The 16,477-nt window shown below is 35.4% G+C and overlaps 1 protein-coding gene across 1 annotated transcript; it reads right to left on the bottom strand.

Moving 5' to 3' along the window:
• Positions 1-5,634: 5,634 nt before the first annotated feature.
• LOC137810880 (uncharacterized) lies at positions 5,635-8,862 on the bottom strand. The gene is made up of 5 exons (XM_068612362.1): positions 8,578-8,862; positions 8,341-8,481; positions 6,181-6,420; positions 6,042-6,101; positions 5,635-5,934 (listed from the first exon to the last, which is right to left on the bottom strand). Exons 1-5 carry the CDS (start codon positions 8,686-8,688, stop codon positions 5,830-5,832), a joined length of 657 nt encoding a protein of 218 aa, XP_068468463.1. The 5' UTR covers positions 8,689-8,862; the 3' UTR covers positions 5,635-5,829.
• Between the last annotated feature and the right edge of the window lie 7,615 nt (positions 8,863-16,477).

Here is a 16,477-nt window from a genome sequence, read left to right as displayed (position 1 = left end):
CCCCAGTCAACAACTCAAGAAACACCTTATAGCCTGACGTACGGCATAGAAGCCATGATTCCGGTCGAAATCGGCGAGCCTTCACTACGCCGACAGACGTTAGACCTAGACTTAAACAAGGAAAGTCTACTAGTCGGCCTCGACCTCATCAATGAATTAAGGGACAAATGCAAGATAAGGGAAGAAGCATGCAAGATACGAGCAGCACGAAGGTACAACTCCAAAGTGAAGCCACGAAGCTATCAGAAAGGAGATCTAGTTTGGCGCATGCGCAGCGACGCCCGGAAGGACGGAGGAAAGTTTTCAAGCAATTGGGAAGGTCCGTTCCGCATCTCCGACACAGCAACAGGAGGAGCTTATTACTTAGAATATTTGTCAGGAAAATCTGCACCGAGAACGTGGAATGCCACGCATCTCAAATTCTATTACAGTTGATGAATAAACTTAGTGCACTCTTTCCTCGCTCGGTAGTTTTATCCCTAAGGAGGGTTTTCTACCGAGAAGGTTTTAACGAGGCACTTTAAATCACCAATCTTGGTCAGAAATTCAGTTAATTCACCGTTCATTCGGTCGGAATACATAACGAAAGTTATCCGAATTATAACTTAAACGTTATTCACCAATCTTGGTCAGAAATTCAATTAATTCACCGTTCATTCGGTCGGAATACATAACGAAAGTTATCCGAACTATAACTTAAACGTTATTCACCAACCTTGGTCAGAAATCGAAATTATTTATGCCTCGTTCGGCATCAGAATTATTCATAATTATTTATGCCTCGTCCGGCATCAGAATTATCTTATTACTTTAATGTAATCAGAATTATTTATGCCTCGTCCGGCATCAGAATTATCTTATTACTTTAAGGTAATCCGAATTATTTATGCCTCGTCCGGCATCCGAATTATCTATTAATTCATTAACCGTGCGTTCGGCCAGAATATATAACGAATTATAACTTCAACGTTATTCACCAACCTTGGTCAGAAATCGAAATTATTTATTAATTAACCGTTCATTCGGTCGAGATTATATAACTACGGCTATCCGAATCATATACTTCTTCAAAACCCGGATCTATGCTCACAACAATCTCTGCAACATAAACACGAAAGTAAGAAACAGATACGCTATTAGCCGAACGACCGCAAGAAGAAGGTGCTCACCTTTTAGTTCCGCCTACTGCTTGGACGACCCATAAAGAGCTATCAGTTCCCATGTAGGGAGCCTACACGGTAGTTGATTCACGACCATCAAAATTTCTTGGTCGATGGGAGACAAAGATTCCCAAAGCCGATGGTCAAGAGAGGTGGGATTCTCCGTCCAATAGAATGGAAATTTTGTGCCTCCAGCAGCATTATAGAATAGATTTCGTGCACCGGACGACCGCAGGGTACTCATGGTAAAATTATCACAAAAACCCCTGCGTCTCATACGACTCTTCGTCCTTCCATGACCTCGAGCCTGGGGGGCAAGTGTACCGGTCCGCACCGGACGACCGCAGGATATTCATGGTAAAATCATCACAAAACCCTGCGTCTTATACGACTCTTCGTCCTTCCATGACCTCTAGCCGGACGAACGAGTGGTTTATGTCGAATAAATCTAATTTAATCCAGAACGTGGTTACACGTGTAGAAAACCCCTGCGTCTCATACGACTCTTCGTCCTTCCATGACCTCGAGCCTGGGGGGCAAGTGTACCGGTCCGCACCGGACGACCGCAGGATACTCATGGTAAAATCATCACAAAACCCTGCGTCTTATACGACTCTTCGTCCTTCCATGACCTCTAGCCGGACGAACGAGTGGTTTATGTCGAATAAATCTAATTTAATCCAGAACGTGGTTACACGTGTAGAAAAGAGCAGTTATAACAACCATTGACGAAGTAAAAACACGTCCTCTAGACCACTCCCCTGGTTTTCAGGAAACCACCAGGCACGACCCAAAGACCACTAAGCATGTCTCTAACCATCAACTGATTGGCCCACATGGCCAAGGCCCAGGTCAACCTACTAAAGGGACTTCTGAAAAGGGGGGAAAGGTACGTTTTCCATACTATCAGAGAATTCTCACTTGAGCACCATCGCTGATTTGAGCGTCGGAGTGCAATCGCAGGTACCCCCGCCGGCCGACCGAAGCACGCGAAGAGAAAGAAGACTTGAAGAATAGGACAACCAAGAGTGAAGAAGACACCTCGTATCGACGTGGATCAACATTACTCAGTCCCCAATATCCATACAGGTACAAAAACTAACTAAGTATTAGCCAAAAAAATGTGATTTAGGGTTTGAGAAATAGGAAAAGTGAAAACCATTGAAAAATCAAATAGAGTATAAGAAAAATGAATAGCAAATAAGAGACAAGTATAGATAATACCAAATGAGAGATGAAAATCAGAGGAGTTGAAAATGATTTACCTCAAACGATTTGTAATCTTGCGCTGGAGTTTTGAAGCAAAGAAAAGAACAATGAGAGAATTACTGAGATACTAATTTCTTTGTTTTTAGTCTACTTTCCCCATATTTTTGTATTTTTTTTCTTTTTCTTTTATTTAATAATATTTTTTTTCATGTGATGACAAATGATTGTTGTTACTTGAGGTGTCAGCCTCGCTGAGATATCTACTCCCCAGCTTGAGGGAGTGTTACAATATTTAATTTTCTATTGTAAATTATTGGGCTTTGTTTCTTTGGCCCAACTTTCCTTTTCTATTTTAGTTAGGTCTTAATCTTTCTCTTATATATACACCATGTATTTTACTCTTTAATATACAAGTGAATAAAAGTTTATTTTATATTTAGTTTTCTCTACAAATAGGGTTTATCAAAACCTTTTTTTCATTACTTCATTACGATTACGTACAATTACATTAAAGCATCACATCAGGCAAGGAATATTCATCATCTTCATTTCGAATGAAGAGCGTCGAAGAGCTCTGTTGTGCTTCTCTCTGATATTTATTTCATCCTTGTAGGCGATGGCTAATGCAAATCCCACACCGGCTTCCTCTTCAAATGGAAACCCTACACTGATGCCCCTTTTAGAACAGCCGATGAACAATTTCCTATACTTACACCCAAAATATATAGTCCCACGCACGAGTTGGCAGTCTCGGCGTGAGGGGGTGTTGGAGATCCCACATCGACTAGAGAATAGAGCCTTTCATTGTATATAAGTAGGTGCAAACCTCAACCTTATGAGCCGGTTTTATGGGATTGAGTTAGACTTAAAGTCCATTTTATAATACATAGTGATACCTAACATGAAAACTTTTATAAAAAAGTATATTTGACCCATTACTCAAATTTAGTAAATCAACATTTTAATCCTTTAAAGTTTTTCTAACAAAACCAAGAACATTTTATTAGATTAAAAACATACTTTAATCAACTAAAACAAAACCTCATTAAATGCTTATAGTAAACGTGTTAACCCACCTTGCACAACTTATATAGATCCAATATACATATTGAAATATGTTTTCATTATATATAAAAAATTATTTTGAATTATTGGTCAGGAACCACAAATATTAAGATCGAAAATAAAAAGGATTGTGAAAAATCAACTCACATAAACATCAAAATGAATATGGCAGAAAGTGGACAGCCAGAAAGATGTTCTGTGTAGGAATCTAAATCATCTAAGAAAAAACGCCCTTACCACATATAAGAAATTCAAATCAACAATCATAAAGTGAGTAGTAACTCATACTTCTAATAAAAGGTTCTAAATTATGTTTCAATATATTTTTTTAGTGTGTTTTCTTTAATATCAAATTCTTATGGTTGCAACAAATTTCTGTTATTACAACTAGTTCAATACATATATTTAGTTTGCCTAAAAAAGTTGCAAATTAAAATGGTTAACCTTTTAAAGATTTCATTACTAACATAAAATATTTAAGTAATTATAACTTTATAATATTCATTTAATTTAGAATTATTTAAAATTAATAATCATTATTTATTCTTGTAAAAAATTATATACAATAATATTTTTGTAACAATTAAATAATTAAAATATCTGCATTTATTAAATACAAATTGAATAATTAAATTGTTTATAAATATTAAAATATTTACATTTGTTAAATATAAATTAAATAGTTAGGTTAATATAAAAATAAAATATCCATATTATAAATTTAATTCAATCTATATTATTTTAGAAATTAAAATATTTATAAATAAATCAAAATAGATTTTAAAATGCAAACAAGTAAAATAAATCAGTTATAAAAAATACCATTTCCCATTCATAAAATTTTGAAAAGTTGATCAACATGGTGTGAACTCGATTTATTTGTTACAGATCTCTCATCCCTCCACATTATAGATAAATACTTTAGTAAGTAAAATGAGAGATAGGTTATATGAATAAATTAAAATAAAATGTCTCATTTTACCCTCCAAATATATTTACTCTAGAGTTAAAAAAAATCTATAAATTATATAATTTGAAAAAAAAAACACATCTTTTTGTCAAAGGTAGTTTTGGAAATAAAAAATGTATGGGAGTGCAAGAAGAAATTATGAAGGTGTTGGAAGAAATTGTCCCGTATTTTAATCTAAAACAGTAGTCGGTAACCCAGAGCGGTTCATAGAAAGTTTAATGTTATATTTACTGAAGAGAAAATAAACAGCAATAAAGTCAAAAATAAAAGAAGGAAAAAGAATACATAACAAATAAGTAGAAAAAATAGTTGCTTAGTCGAAGAGAAATATTTTTATCCTCTTCTCATCACAATAAAATTTAATTATTTATTACTTTTACTATTAAATCTAATAGTTAAATAAAAATAAATAAAAATAGTAAAAAAATAAGTAAACTACAAATAGTACAAATGTGATATATAAAGCAAAGTACAAAACAAGCCTCATGTTAGATCGGGCACATACTTAAAAGCCTCCACTCTGAAAGCTTAATGACCTTAAATAAATAGTACAAGTATTATATTAAAAAAGAAATACAATATTATATATTAAAATGGCAAACTTAATTTATGAAAATACTTTTATACATAGTCTTCCAATCAGTAATGAGAAATGTCATAAATTTTTTAATAATGTTATAAAAAAATCTATAATTTTAAATTCTTCATACTATATTTTAACCACATTTCGAAAAGTCTTATCAACTTTTAAATATTAATGAAATTGTTTTATTTTAAAAACATCATGAAATATAAATAAATAAATTATAAATAGACTAAATGAACCAACTCATTCTACTTTTGAGCAAATTGGTGACATTTACATAAATAAACTAAAGATTAATATCTTACTTTTAAAAGTAAACCAAACATAATCGCCCACTTAAATCAACAGGATGTACTTAATAATCCTGTTAAAATACCTCTTAACATAATTTTTAAGCAAGTTTTTCATGTTTTAGTTTACATGATAAAATTGATTTTGGTCTATATTCTACTGAATGTTGTCATCAACTTAATTTATAATAAAAACAAAAACATAAATTACATCATTTCAAAGTAATTTTAATCACCAACTTTAAATGGTACTATCATTTTAAGTAAAATCTCAACATCGATAATTGTAAATAAAAAAAAGTAATTATTGAAAGAAAGACTCACTAAATGTAGTGAGTCACAAAAGGCAAAATATTGGAGCAACCACAGACAACAACCACGTTATTATATGAAAAGGTAGAACTTCGGTAATAATTAACTGCACATCTGAACTTCTACAAGTGCCATGAACATGGGCCAAACATTCATTTTATAACAAAATCTTGTAATTAGATAAAGCAGATCATTCTCTAGAAACAGGAACTAAGAATCTGAACCTCTGTTTGTTGCTCAACGGTAGCCACCTAAAGGGTCAGCTGTTTTCCCAGATCTAGCATCAGTCCATGCTTTTGCAATTGTTTTCTTCATCTCATCATCCCCTTCCTCATACATATTCTGCAATATTACATGCATATAAAGTCAAATTGAATGTTCCCAGTGGTAAATACACACATGCATAAAGTTAAAACAGTAGCTGAAGCCAACTAAAGACGAAATCTAACCTTCATCATGTCCATGATTCCTGCCATAGGGTCTTTCTCTTTATCCAAATTTGGCTTTAGCTGTAACATCAAAACGAAAGTTACTACTTTATCATGTTGATTAACAGGGAAACTCATTTTAATCTAAGCATCTTACTACCTTGTCATCTTTGAAGTGCAAATCTAGCCAGTTTCCTTTGGAAGCCTTCACCAATGTGATGATTGCCCTTTTTGGCTTGACCAAAACCTTACATTTCTCCGGTACTATCTCCTTATGCAGTTTTGATATTGCACAACGGTAGTTCTTCCCTTGAACATCATGGAACTTAACATCAAATGATATTGACTTAAACTCAGATTCAATCTTATTCTCATCAATTCCCTCCATTGATACATATATCTGTCAAACAACAAATAAAACAAGTATGACTAGGAGAAATTTGATACTTTTGATAAAAAATATAACTGTTAACTTACGGTGTGTGCTTTGCTGGCTATTGATGTGTAAAATTGCAGCAGTAAGTAATGGTTTCTTGCTTCTATCTTACATATATAAGGGGGAGGAAACGTGTACCCAGACATGCTATTAAGCTATTCTTTTTAAACTAAAATGGAATGACAATTTGTCATTGCTCACATAGCTTAGAATAAAATGCAACTTGAAACTATGCTTCATATCCAACTTTGGTCAACATCTCTAATTTTTGGTAATACAAAATAAAATCAACTTCTAATCAATGCTGTTAAATGGCAGGAGGAGTGCCATATGCCATAATATGGCGGAATCTTTGCTTTCTGCCATTGTAAGATAATCCTGAATGACGGCTTTGCTTATATCCTATTCACTCACAAAAACTAAAGGTTAAATTCTACGTTTAATTTGGTATTTCATATTTTAAAATTTTCAATTTAGTCTTTATTTTATATTCCGTGGTTATTATAAACATTAGAAAAAATTGCAAGTTTCCACTTTAAGGGTTTAAAACCGCCTATAATTATTTTACCTTTTAACAAGTATTAACAACTTTCTGGTGGTTTTAAGCTGCCTGAAATTACTATAAACACATTACCAATAACCCTTTTCAACTTTCCCTCTTCTCTGTCTGTTCTCTGCATTCTTTCTGACACCAACAAACGTAGAGGGATAAATCATTTTTGACACCACTCTTGAAAATATACATTCACCTTTCATGTGCTTTATTATATTTTAATAAAATATTTTTTGAGTTGTAGGGTAAATGTAAGAAAAAAAAAACGAGGAGTGTCAACTCATGATTACTCAACTCAGAGAAGATGGCCTCCATTGCTGCTCCACAAAGATCCCTTCAAACCCCTTCTTCTCCCTTCCCTGGTCAATGCTCAAAACACATGTAACCTTTGCTACTTTAAATATAAGAAAACTGTTTAGTTATTTTAGCTTCCCATTTTTTTGGCGGTTTAAAACCTCCAATACTTATTTTAGCTTTATACATGTATAAACAATTTTTTGATGGTTTTAAATAAACTGCAATTGCTATAAACACATTATAGATAACCCTTTTAAACTTCTCCTACTTTCCCTTTTATGTATCCATTCTCTTCCTTCTTTCTCTGACACCAACAAACATCCTCTGACACCACAAACATAGACAAGATGGCCTCCGTAGCTGCTCCAACAAGATCACTCTTCTCACCAATGCTCCAGAAAAGAACATGCATCCTCCGACAATATATCCACCTTGGCAACCTATATGAACTCATTGTGTTTCCATGGTTCTACCTCTGCACAATCTTAGCGATGGACAGCACCACAATGTGTGTGGGTAACCCTTTTGAGAAATCCTTTAAAAGGCCTAACTTGAAGTCCAGTCCCGGGATAGGAACACATTGGATATCTCCAATACCATCAAACAAATTTTGGGACAGTCAAAATCCAAACTTGGTGATTTAGCTTGTGACTAACTATAAGTACATAAACCACAAGAAATTGTAAGGCCAAGACTTGGCACTTTCTAGGTAACACAGTTAAGATTTGGCCAATCTCAATGTCACATATATTCCAGACTTTCACCTTACCTGAAAGAATTACTAAAACTCATCAACTACGAGTCAGGTGAGATTAATTGAGATCTTGGTAGTTTTAGATCATATAATAATTTCTCACTAAGCACAACACAGGGTAATGCTTAACATATGACACAAATCACCACGGTGATAAATGATTGAAATAGAAAAATCAAAATTTGAACACGGGTAGAAAACACTATTTGAATTAATAACATTCAGATGTATATTTTAAAACCATGATATATCTCCACTAATAGAATTATACACTCCTAACCTTGACTTTGTCGCCATCCTGATCCCAACTGAACGAGGCTAGTGTGGAATAGGTGAGTGCAGGTGAAGGTGCCACTTTAGCTCCGGTTGAAATCGGTGTAGGAATCTGCGGAGCAGGCGGAGCATGTGCCTCCAATGAAATCTGCAAATCACCTCATAAATTTTCAGAAGGAATTAGAAACAATGAACAAAAAGTGCTAAAACGAGGAAATTTGCAATGTATGTCTAAATTGAGAACCTTTTCAAGGTTGCTAATTTCGGAGGAGAGTAAGGAGAGGGTTCGAGGTCTTTTGGCGATGCTGTGGAGGTGGCGAAGTTCCTCCAAATCCAATGTCAAGTCTTGCGCCATTGCTTCTCTGTGTTGGAATTGAAGTTGCAAATTCAGAGAACTAATCTTAGGAGTTTGTTTTTTTTTATAGTGGGTTTTGGAAAATACTAGAATAGACAACTGAAATTTCTGAATTAGGGCAATTTTGGATTGTCCTTAATTCTTTATTAGGATTTATTGCGGAAGATTCTAGAGAGATAGAGGATGCTGCGACCAGGTTTTAGTATTACAAAATGATGGGCCTCATTTCCCATTGGGCTTGGATCATAGTCTTGAAATTCTAAAGGCAATTTCTACTGCACAATATATTTTTGGCAATTTCTTCCTCCACCGTATCAGTTTTAACTGCACCCTATTATTTTTCTAATTTTCCAAAATTACCCTTATTCTGGATTTAAAAGTCCGGAATAGTAAATATAATTCAAAATAAAAAAATACATTATAGATAAAAAAAAATCCATAACAAAATTGAAAATGCATTTTGGATAAAAATTTCTGAAATTTCAAAATGTGTTTTGAATATCTAAATCCAGAATATTTCCGTATAAAAGGTTATGGAAGTAATTTTTAGTTGAAGCCTTCTCTTTTAAGGTTTTTCATCATTTTGGAAGGGCATTTTTGTCATTTTCAATAACAGATTGGATGCATGTTGAAATTCATATGGTGCAGGGAGCATTTGCCTATATTTTTTACATCCACCCAACATAACTTTTTAAATCCCACTTTGTCTTTGTCTTGTTTGTTTTGAAAAAAACTGCAGAGGAATATTTGATATACATTTTTAATGGAGAAAGTGTTGGTGTAGTAGTAGCTATAGTGGTGGAGGGAAGCTTTCACTCTTAGTTGTGGTGCAGATTATTCTAAAGTAAGAAACCAGCCACCATGTTCGTTCTTCGTTTTTTTTTTAGTTGAGATGTCACTGGATCCCGATATTGGAAGGTCTGCATGTATGGTTACGAATGCAATAATCTGGAAGTCAATGTCATGGCCTCCGGATATAGATATTCGGAAGGTGATTTTTATTTTCCATTTAAGCCTTTCGAATGGACATATCCAGAAGTGAGTTATGTGTTTTGGATATCCATATCCAGAATTTTTTTTTGAGTTCTGAATATCCATATTTAGAAGTTGGTTCTGAGTTCTAGATTTTTGGATTTCTATATCTAAAATGGTTTGAGTAAGCTTACGAAGTTCTGCACTATGCATTAAATCTCGCAATGACAACTCTTCTCCTCCTCTGTCAACGACAACTCCTTCTCTCTCCGCAAGCCTTCTCTCCTCCGTCGTGTCTTAGGAACTCACTGAATGTTGGGTGCATAAGGATTGGTTTAGGGAATGCATTGGTGTAGTGGGAACCTAGCTTTTATTTCATTAAGGGTATAAAAGACATTTCACATAGTTCATTAAGGATACAAAGATATTTCACATAATGTTGTTGGGTGTAGGTTAAAAATGATATGGTGCAGAGAGAATCTGCCAAATTTTAACTATTATCATTTCATATTTAGAACAAAAGCTATTTACAAATGCATTATCTACACTTAATAGGGAAAACATAAAATTTGCACCTGCTACTTTGTATACAATGATAAAAAGGTGGAAAAAACTTTCTTTTCATGTTAGTTAAAACTTTGTTAATGAATTTTTTGTTGAACAGTTCTTAAATATAACAATAGTCTACATCTATGTTCTTGGACCTTTCATGGAGACAGGAATGGTGGACAACCATAAAGCTTAGATGTTGTAAGAGGTATTGTAAATCACCTAGCACCTTCAATTTGATCAAGTTTTGTAAGAGGTCTATAGTTTCCGTGTTCTCGTCAAACTGGAGGTCGAAAGCTTGGAAGTGATCTCCAAGACGAATCTTTTGTAACTGCGGCTTTTCAATGCTTAGAGGTCACAATAAGATAAGGGGAGTTCCACATGTTAACAATACTCTAACGATCAAGTTAGTGAAAGCATAAAATATCAATGTAGTATGTATTTCATAGAATAATACTTCTCCTTTCTTTTTGGGGTTGTCCTCTATTTAAATTGAGTTTTTCATCAGAATAATATCACAACGTATTTCAATAATAACAATCACATCTTTTATCTTCAGAATAATATTACAATAGATTTAAATAATAACAATCATATCTTTTATTTTATCTTCAGAATAATATCACCAGATTAAATAATAACAATCATATATTTTATCTTCATAATAACAATCATATATTTTATCTTCATGCATCAATTTATGAGTTTATAAGGAATAAAAAGTGTTCCTGCTAGGGAGATGAGACTTAAAGAACTATTGATTGGCTTTGTCTTCTTCCCTTGTATCGGTCATTCAATCCACACTTCAGCTTACTCCTTCAGTCTTCGTACTATTCTTTTAGGTCTCGATCGCCTAGTCGCCCAGTCTCCGGGGAGAATGCCTAATAAGGGGTACCTACTGAAGGCACTCCGACGCTCAAGTCAACAAAGGGCGTTCAACACTTGGTTATCAGAGAACAGTAATTAATGACATACCTTCTTCTTGGAATGTGCACTATTTATATTATTTTAATGGGCTTACCTTGTTGGCTGGATTAGTGAAGTGGACCTTGCTTAGAGGTGTATTATCAAGCTCTTAATGGTGGTTTAGCTTTACTGACCTTAATTGAGCGTTAATGAACCGAGGGTGTCGATCGTCCTGTTCGGACGTGCATAATTCGGTCGGCCCATCGCATGAGCTGAGGTATGGAGTTGGTCGTTCGGCCTAAACCAGTACAAAAAAATCTGAATAAAAAATCTTTATCAATCATTATTTCATTAGTTTTTTCCTATCTCCATGTAACTAAAAGACATAGAATCTCTTATATCTTGCCAAAACGTAACAACCATTTTCCCGATTACCTCACATCGGTTTATATCTGATTAATATCATATTGGTCATATTACTGATATAACCGGGACAGTACACAACCTCCTAGCCTTGAGCCGAGCGAGTGAGGAGATGAGGCTATAGTCAATGTTCACATGAAAAAACCCTTTGCAACGGAAGCAATTTTGCATGTGGCTCAAGGCAAGATGTGGGTTTGTCAATTATTAATGCGGTCTGATCGTAGTCGTCAACCAAGTTGTTTATTATGCTTATGCCAAGCTTTCATCAAACTTTCATTAAGTTTTTACTCCCTTCAAAGGGATTACATTCAAATGGTTGGGTGGAGCTTAATTGATATCTTGTTAAATAAACTTGACCTAAAGCATTAATCAAATAGATCCATTGTGAATTATCAGAGTAAATTTGTTATAGAAGTTATTGCCCATATATTGGTTGGCTGAAGTAGTCTGACTGTGGTTATCGTCATCCAAGAATATCTGACTGTGGAAGTTGTTAGTCAAGTTGGTCTGATCATAGGATTCAGTCAAATTCACTCATAGAAGTCGTCGACCAAATTGGTCCGATCATAGGATTTGGCTAAGTTGGTCCACTAACTGTGACAACCGAGTTGGTTCGATCTTAGGATTCAGCCAAGTCGGTCTGTTTGTAGAAACTGTTGACGGCCGAGTTGGTTCGATCTTAGGATTCGACCAAGTAAGTTCATTTGTACAAACTGTGACCGTCGAGTTGATTCGATCTTAGGATTCAACCAAGTTGGTCTGTTTGTAGAAATTGTTGACGACCGAGTTGATCCGATCTTAAAATTCGGCCAAGTCGGTCTGTTTGTAGAAACCCTGACGACTGAGTTGGTTCGATCTTAGGATTTGGCCAAATCGATCTGTTTGTAGAAATCGTGACGGTCGAGTTGGTCCGATCATAAGATTCAACGAAGTGGGTCTGTTTGTAGAAACCGTTGACAATCGAGTTGGTCCGATCTTAAGATTCAATCAAGTCGGGTGGGTTGTAGAAACTGTTGAGGGTCGTTGGTCCGATCTTATAAAATAACTGAACATAAACTTCTAACTGAGAATTTTTAGTCGATATGCTTCATTGCCCAACACTCAAAGCCGGGTCCTCTCAGAGAAGCAGAGAAGCAGTAACCACTAGACCATACAAGTTCTTTGGTCATATTGCGATTTTTATTATACTTATTATTATTAATATAATTTATACTTATTATTATTAATATAATTTATACTTATTATTATTAATATAATTTATACTTATTATTATTAATATAATTAATAATAATAATAATAAAAATAAAAATTATTATAAAAATTATTATAAAAAATATATTAATAATAATTATAATAATTATATTAATAATAATAATAATAAAAACTATATTAATAATAATAATAAATTATATTAATAATAATAATAATATAAATCATATTAATAATAATAATATAAATTATATTAATAATAATATAAATTATAATAATAATAATTATATAAATTATATTCATATTATTAGTATTATATTCATATTAATATTATTAATACTATTAATATTATTCATATTATTAATACTATTAATATTATTAATACTATTAATATTATTCATATTATTAATACTATTAATATTATTAATAATATTCATATTATTCATACTATTCATATTATTAATATTATTAATAATAATAAGTATAATAAAAATTATAATAATACTAAAGAATTTGTTTGGTGTAGTGGTTAAAGTTTCTTGAGTTACTGAGAGAACTTGAGTTTAAATCTCATCCAATACTAATTTTATTTTAATTTCCACCCCAATACCCGAGCGTTGACGAAGTCAAGGTCAAAGTCAGCGTCAAGGTCAAAGTCAACGTCGAGGTCAAAGTCAACGCAAGGCGTCGCCCAGGTGGGGGTGACGCCAAGCGCAGGCGTCGCCAAGATAAGGCGTCGCCTAGCAGGGCGTCACCAAGATAAGGCGTCGCCTAGCAGGGCGTCGCCAAGGTGGAATGACACAAAAGCAAGGTGACCACAGCGCCACTCCCCGAAAGACCATGGAGGGGGCGACGCCGTGGGAAGGCCTCAGACCCCTGATAACCAGGGAATAGTGATAAAGAGAAGGAAAATGTGGCTTCAAGGCCATAGTAATAGCACCAATGTAGGGCAGCCTGACTCGTGAAGTACCCCCCTGCCGCCCCAGAGACGCCCTCGGGACAGATACGACTCAAGGGGAGGGTCAAGCCCAGGGTAGCCAGGCGCAGGGTACGAGAGGAAGGCAGATACGCTCTCAAAGTGAGTGACTAGATGATTGGGGGCATGAGTTGGCACCCAAAAAAGTCACCCCTCGCGCACTAGCACTCCCAAGCAGGAGGACTCACACGTAGAAACGTCCCCAGATGGGCAGAAACGCCCCCAGAAGGGGTCGTGGCGCTGTGAGGTCCTCCACGTGTACGACAGCCAGGTCAGAATAGAAACACCCTCTAGTCAGGTACCAGGTAATTAAAGTCATTTAATACAGTTTTCCGTTTCGAGCGTTTAAGGTACTATAAATGCTTTCGAACGTTTCGAACGTTTCGAACGTCTTAAATGCGTTGAGCGTTTTTATAATTAAATGCGCTTTAAGGCGCTTTGAATGCGGGAAGAGCTTAAATAGCGCTTTGAATGTTGGGAACGGGGTTCGAACTTTTGGCAAATTTCCCAGAAACTCTCTAGTTGCTTGCTCGAGCCTTGAGGTTACGCATAAGGGACTAGGGAAAGTTTTTGCTAGAAGGAGAAATATACACTAGACACAGTTTCCTTCTTTACCACCTTCCGAGTGCCATACGCGGTGCTCCGATACGGAGGTGCATAGTTTTTTGGTGTTTCTTGCTGGCTGACTTGAGCGTCGGAGTGCAAACGGCCGCTAGGGCGCCCTTTTGTCCTTCTTTGCAGGAATCCACAGGTAACCAGTGGGAAGGAGTCCCTAGCTGACGGTTGAGGTCGCGCACGAAGACGTCCCAAGCCAACCGGACGGAACACACTTCATAGTGCGAGAGTTACATACGGATATTTCTAGGACATTTATTCTTAGTTTGTTTCCATGGTTTCTTCTTATAAACACCACTGGAAGATGCACCTATGAAAAAATGATGTGATCCATGAAAAGTTTCCTTATCTTCTTTCGGATATTATTCTTTATCATGGATTTAATTGAGTTTCTTATCAATAAATCTAAGGATTTCTCACTAATAATAGATTAGGATAAAAGTTTTCTCAAAATTGAGTTCTCAATTATTAGACCATCTATTCTTTGATCATTAGATGGTTCAATGGGTTTTTTACCTGTTTTCTCTTTAAGTAAAAGCAGTTCTTTTTTAGCCTTTTCCAACTTTATGTCTTGATTTTCAAAGGTCTGTTTCAAATCTTTATTCTCTTCCTATAACCACTGTCCAGGTACCACAACTGCATGCTTTCCATCAAATTTCCCTACAAAGGACAAATTCAAGTACCAAGATTTGGTCCCCTTACAAAAGTGGGTCCTTTTGTATTACATTTATCAGTGGGAACTTCAGAATCTTTGGGAATCCATCTCATAATACCTTTAGGAACAAAATATTTCCTAATTTTACAGAATCCAACAGAATGATCTCTCTTCATGCAATAAAAGCATGTAACTAATAATTGTTTCGATTTTTCAATCGGTTGTTTTTCTGACAGTTTTGAGAAAGACTTTAAAAACTTATTCTGCTTGCTCTGTGGATTAAAACCTAAACCTGCTTTTCCAAAATCACAAATTTGATATGCCAAGACATTTTCAAAGTTGGATTTACCCTTTGAAAGCTTATCAACAGTTTTCACAAGGTAGTGAACCTTCTTTTCAAGAGATTCACAATTTTCAAAAACAAGAGAGTCACACTTGCAAGAAGAGTTTTCGTAAAGCATTTCAAGATTTTCAAAATCAGTTTTTGAATTCTCCAACTCTTCTTCTAATGCCTTGTCTCAATTTTCAAGCCAGTTGTTCAACCCTTTCAATCACAAACCTATCGTGCTCCCTCCCGAAAATGTGAAACTTCTCGTCGGACTCGCCTTCTTTGTACGCCTTAAAGGAGGTGATTTGAGAGGTTTCTGTGGAAAGGCTATCAGGAGCCCAGTAGTATAACGATCTATAGTCGACAAAGGGAGGTGGGTTCAATGTAGTTTTGGTTCTAGCCATCTCGAAAGGAAAAAGTAAGGAAGGAGAGGAGAAAAAGAAGAAGAAAAAAACGAAGGTTTAGAGGAGGAAGATTGTGTGACTCAGCAAATCCAGAAAAACAGAGATGCAAAAACAAAGAACATAAGTCATAAAGTGCAGAAAACATAAACAGTCCCAGAACAGTTATAGCATGTTATGAACATCGAAACCATAAAGTAGGGATGATCATAAAGCAAAGAACATACCTTTGAGCAATTAGGTTTCGAAGGTTGAAATGGTCGAGGAAGAAGAGAAAGCGTTTTTGAGAGAAGAAAATGCTCGAGAAATGATGAGGAGAAGTAATGAAACAGTGGAGGAGCGTAGGGGTTTGAAGGGTTAATGAATACAAAGAAGTGCAAGCGACAACGAGCCTCAACCGTTGATCTTGCCACGTGTACGCTAATTGAAAAAGTATGGTGAGACGTCACTTCGGTGCACTATTTACGTCCTGTCACCCTAAAGTGCCACATAGGTCACCGTAGGCGATCACTTAGCCTCTTCGCTGAAACAAGTTACAGTTCGAGCCTGGGGGGCTTGTGTACTGGCCAAACCTTGGTCATCAGCACCAGAGGAAGACATCGGACATCGGTGGGCCACGTAAGTTGGGCCCCACAAATAGTATGAGTTAACACCCAGATACTAGAAAGACCTAAGTCACGAGAGGATCATGCATGGGGTTTGTATAGTACATTTGGGTACGACACAACAAGTGTTCCCTAGAGGCGCTAAGGCCC

Source organism: Phaseolus vulgaris, chromosome 2 (genome assembly GCF_051622355.1).
Source record: "Phaseolus vulgaris cultivar YP4 chromosome 2, ASM5162235v1, whole genome shotgun sequence".
NCBI lineage: Eukaryota > Viridiplantae > Streptophyta > Magnoliopsida > Fabales > Fabaceae > Phaseolus > Phaseolus vulgaris.
The sequence above is the reverse complement of the archived record's forward strand: the minus strand, read 5'-3'. Positions and strand labels throughout refer to the sequence as shown.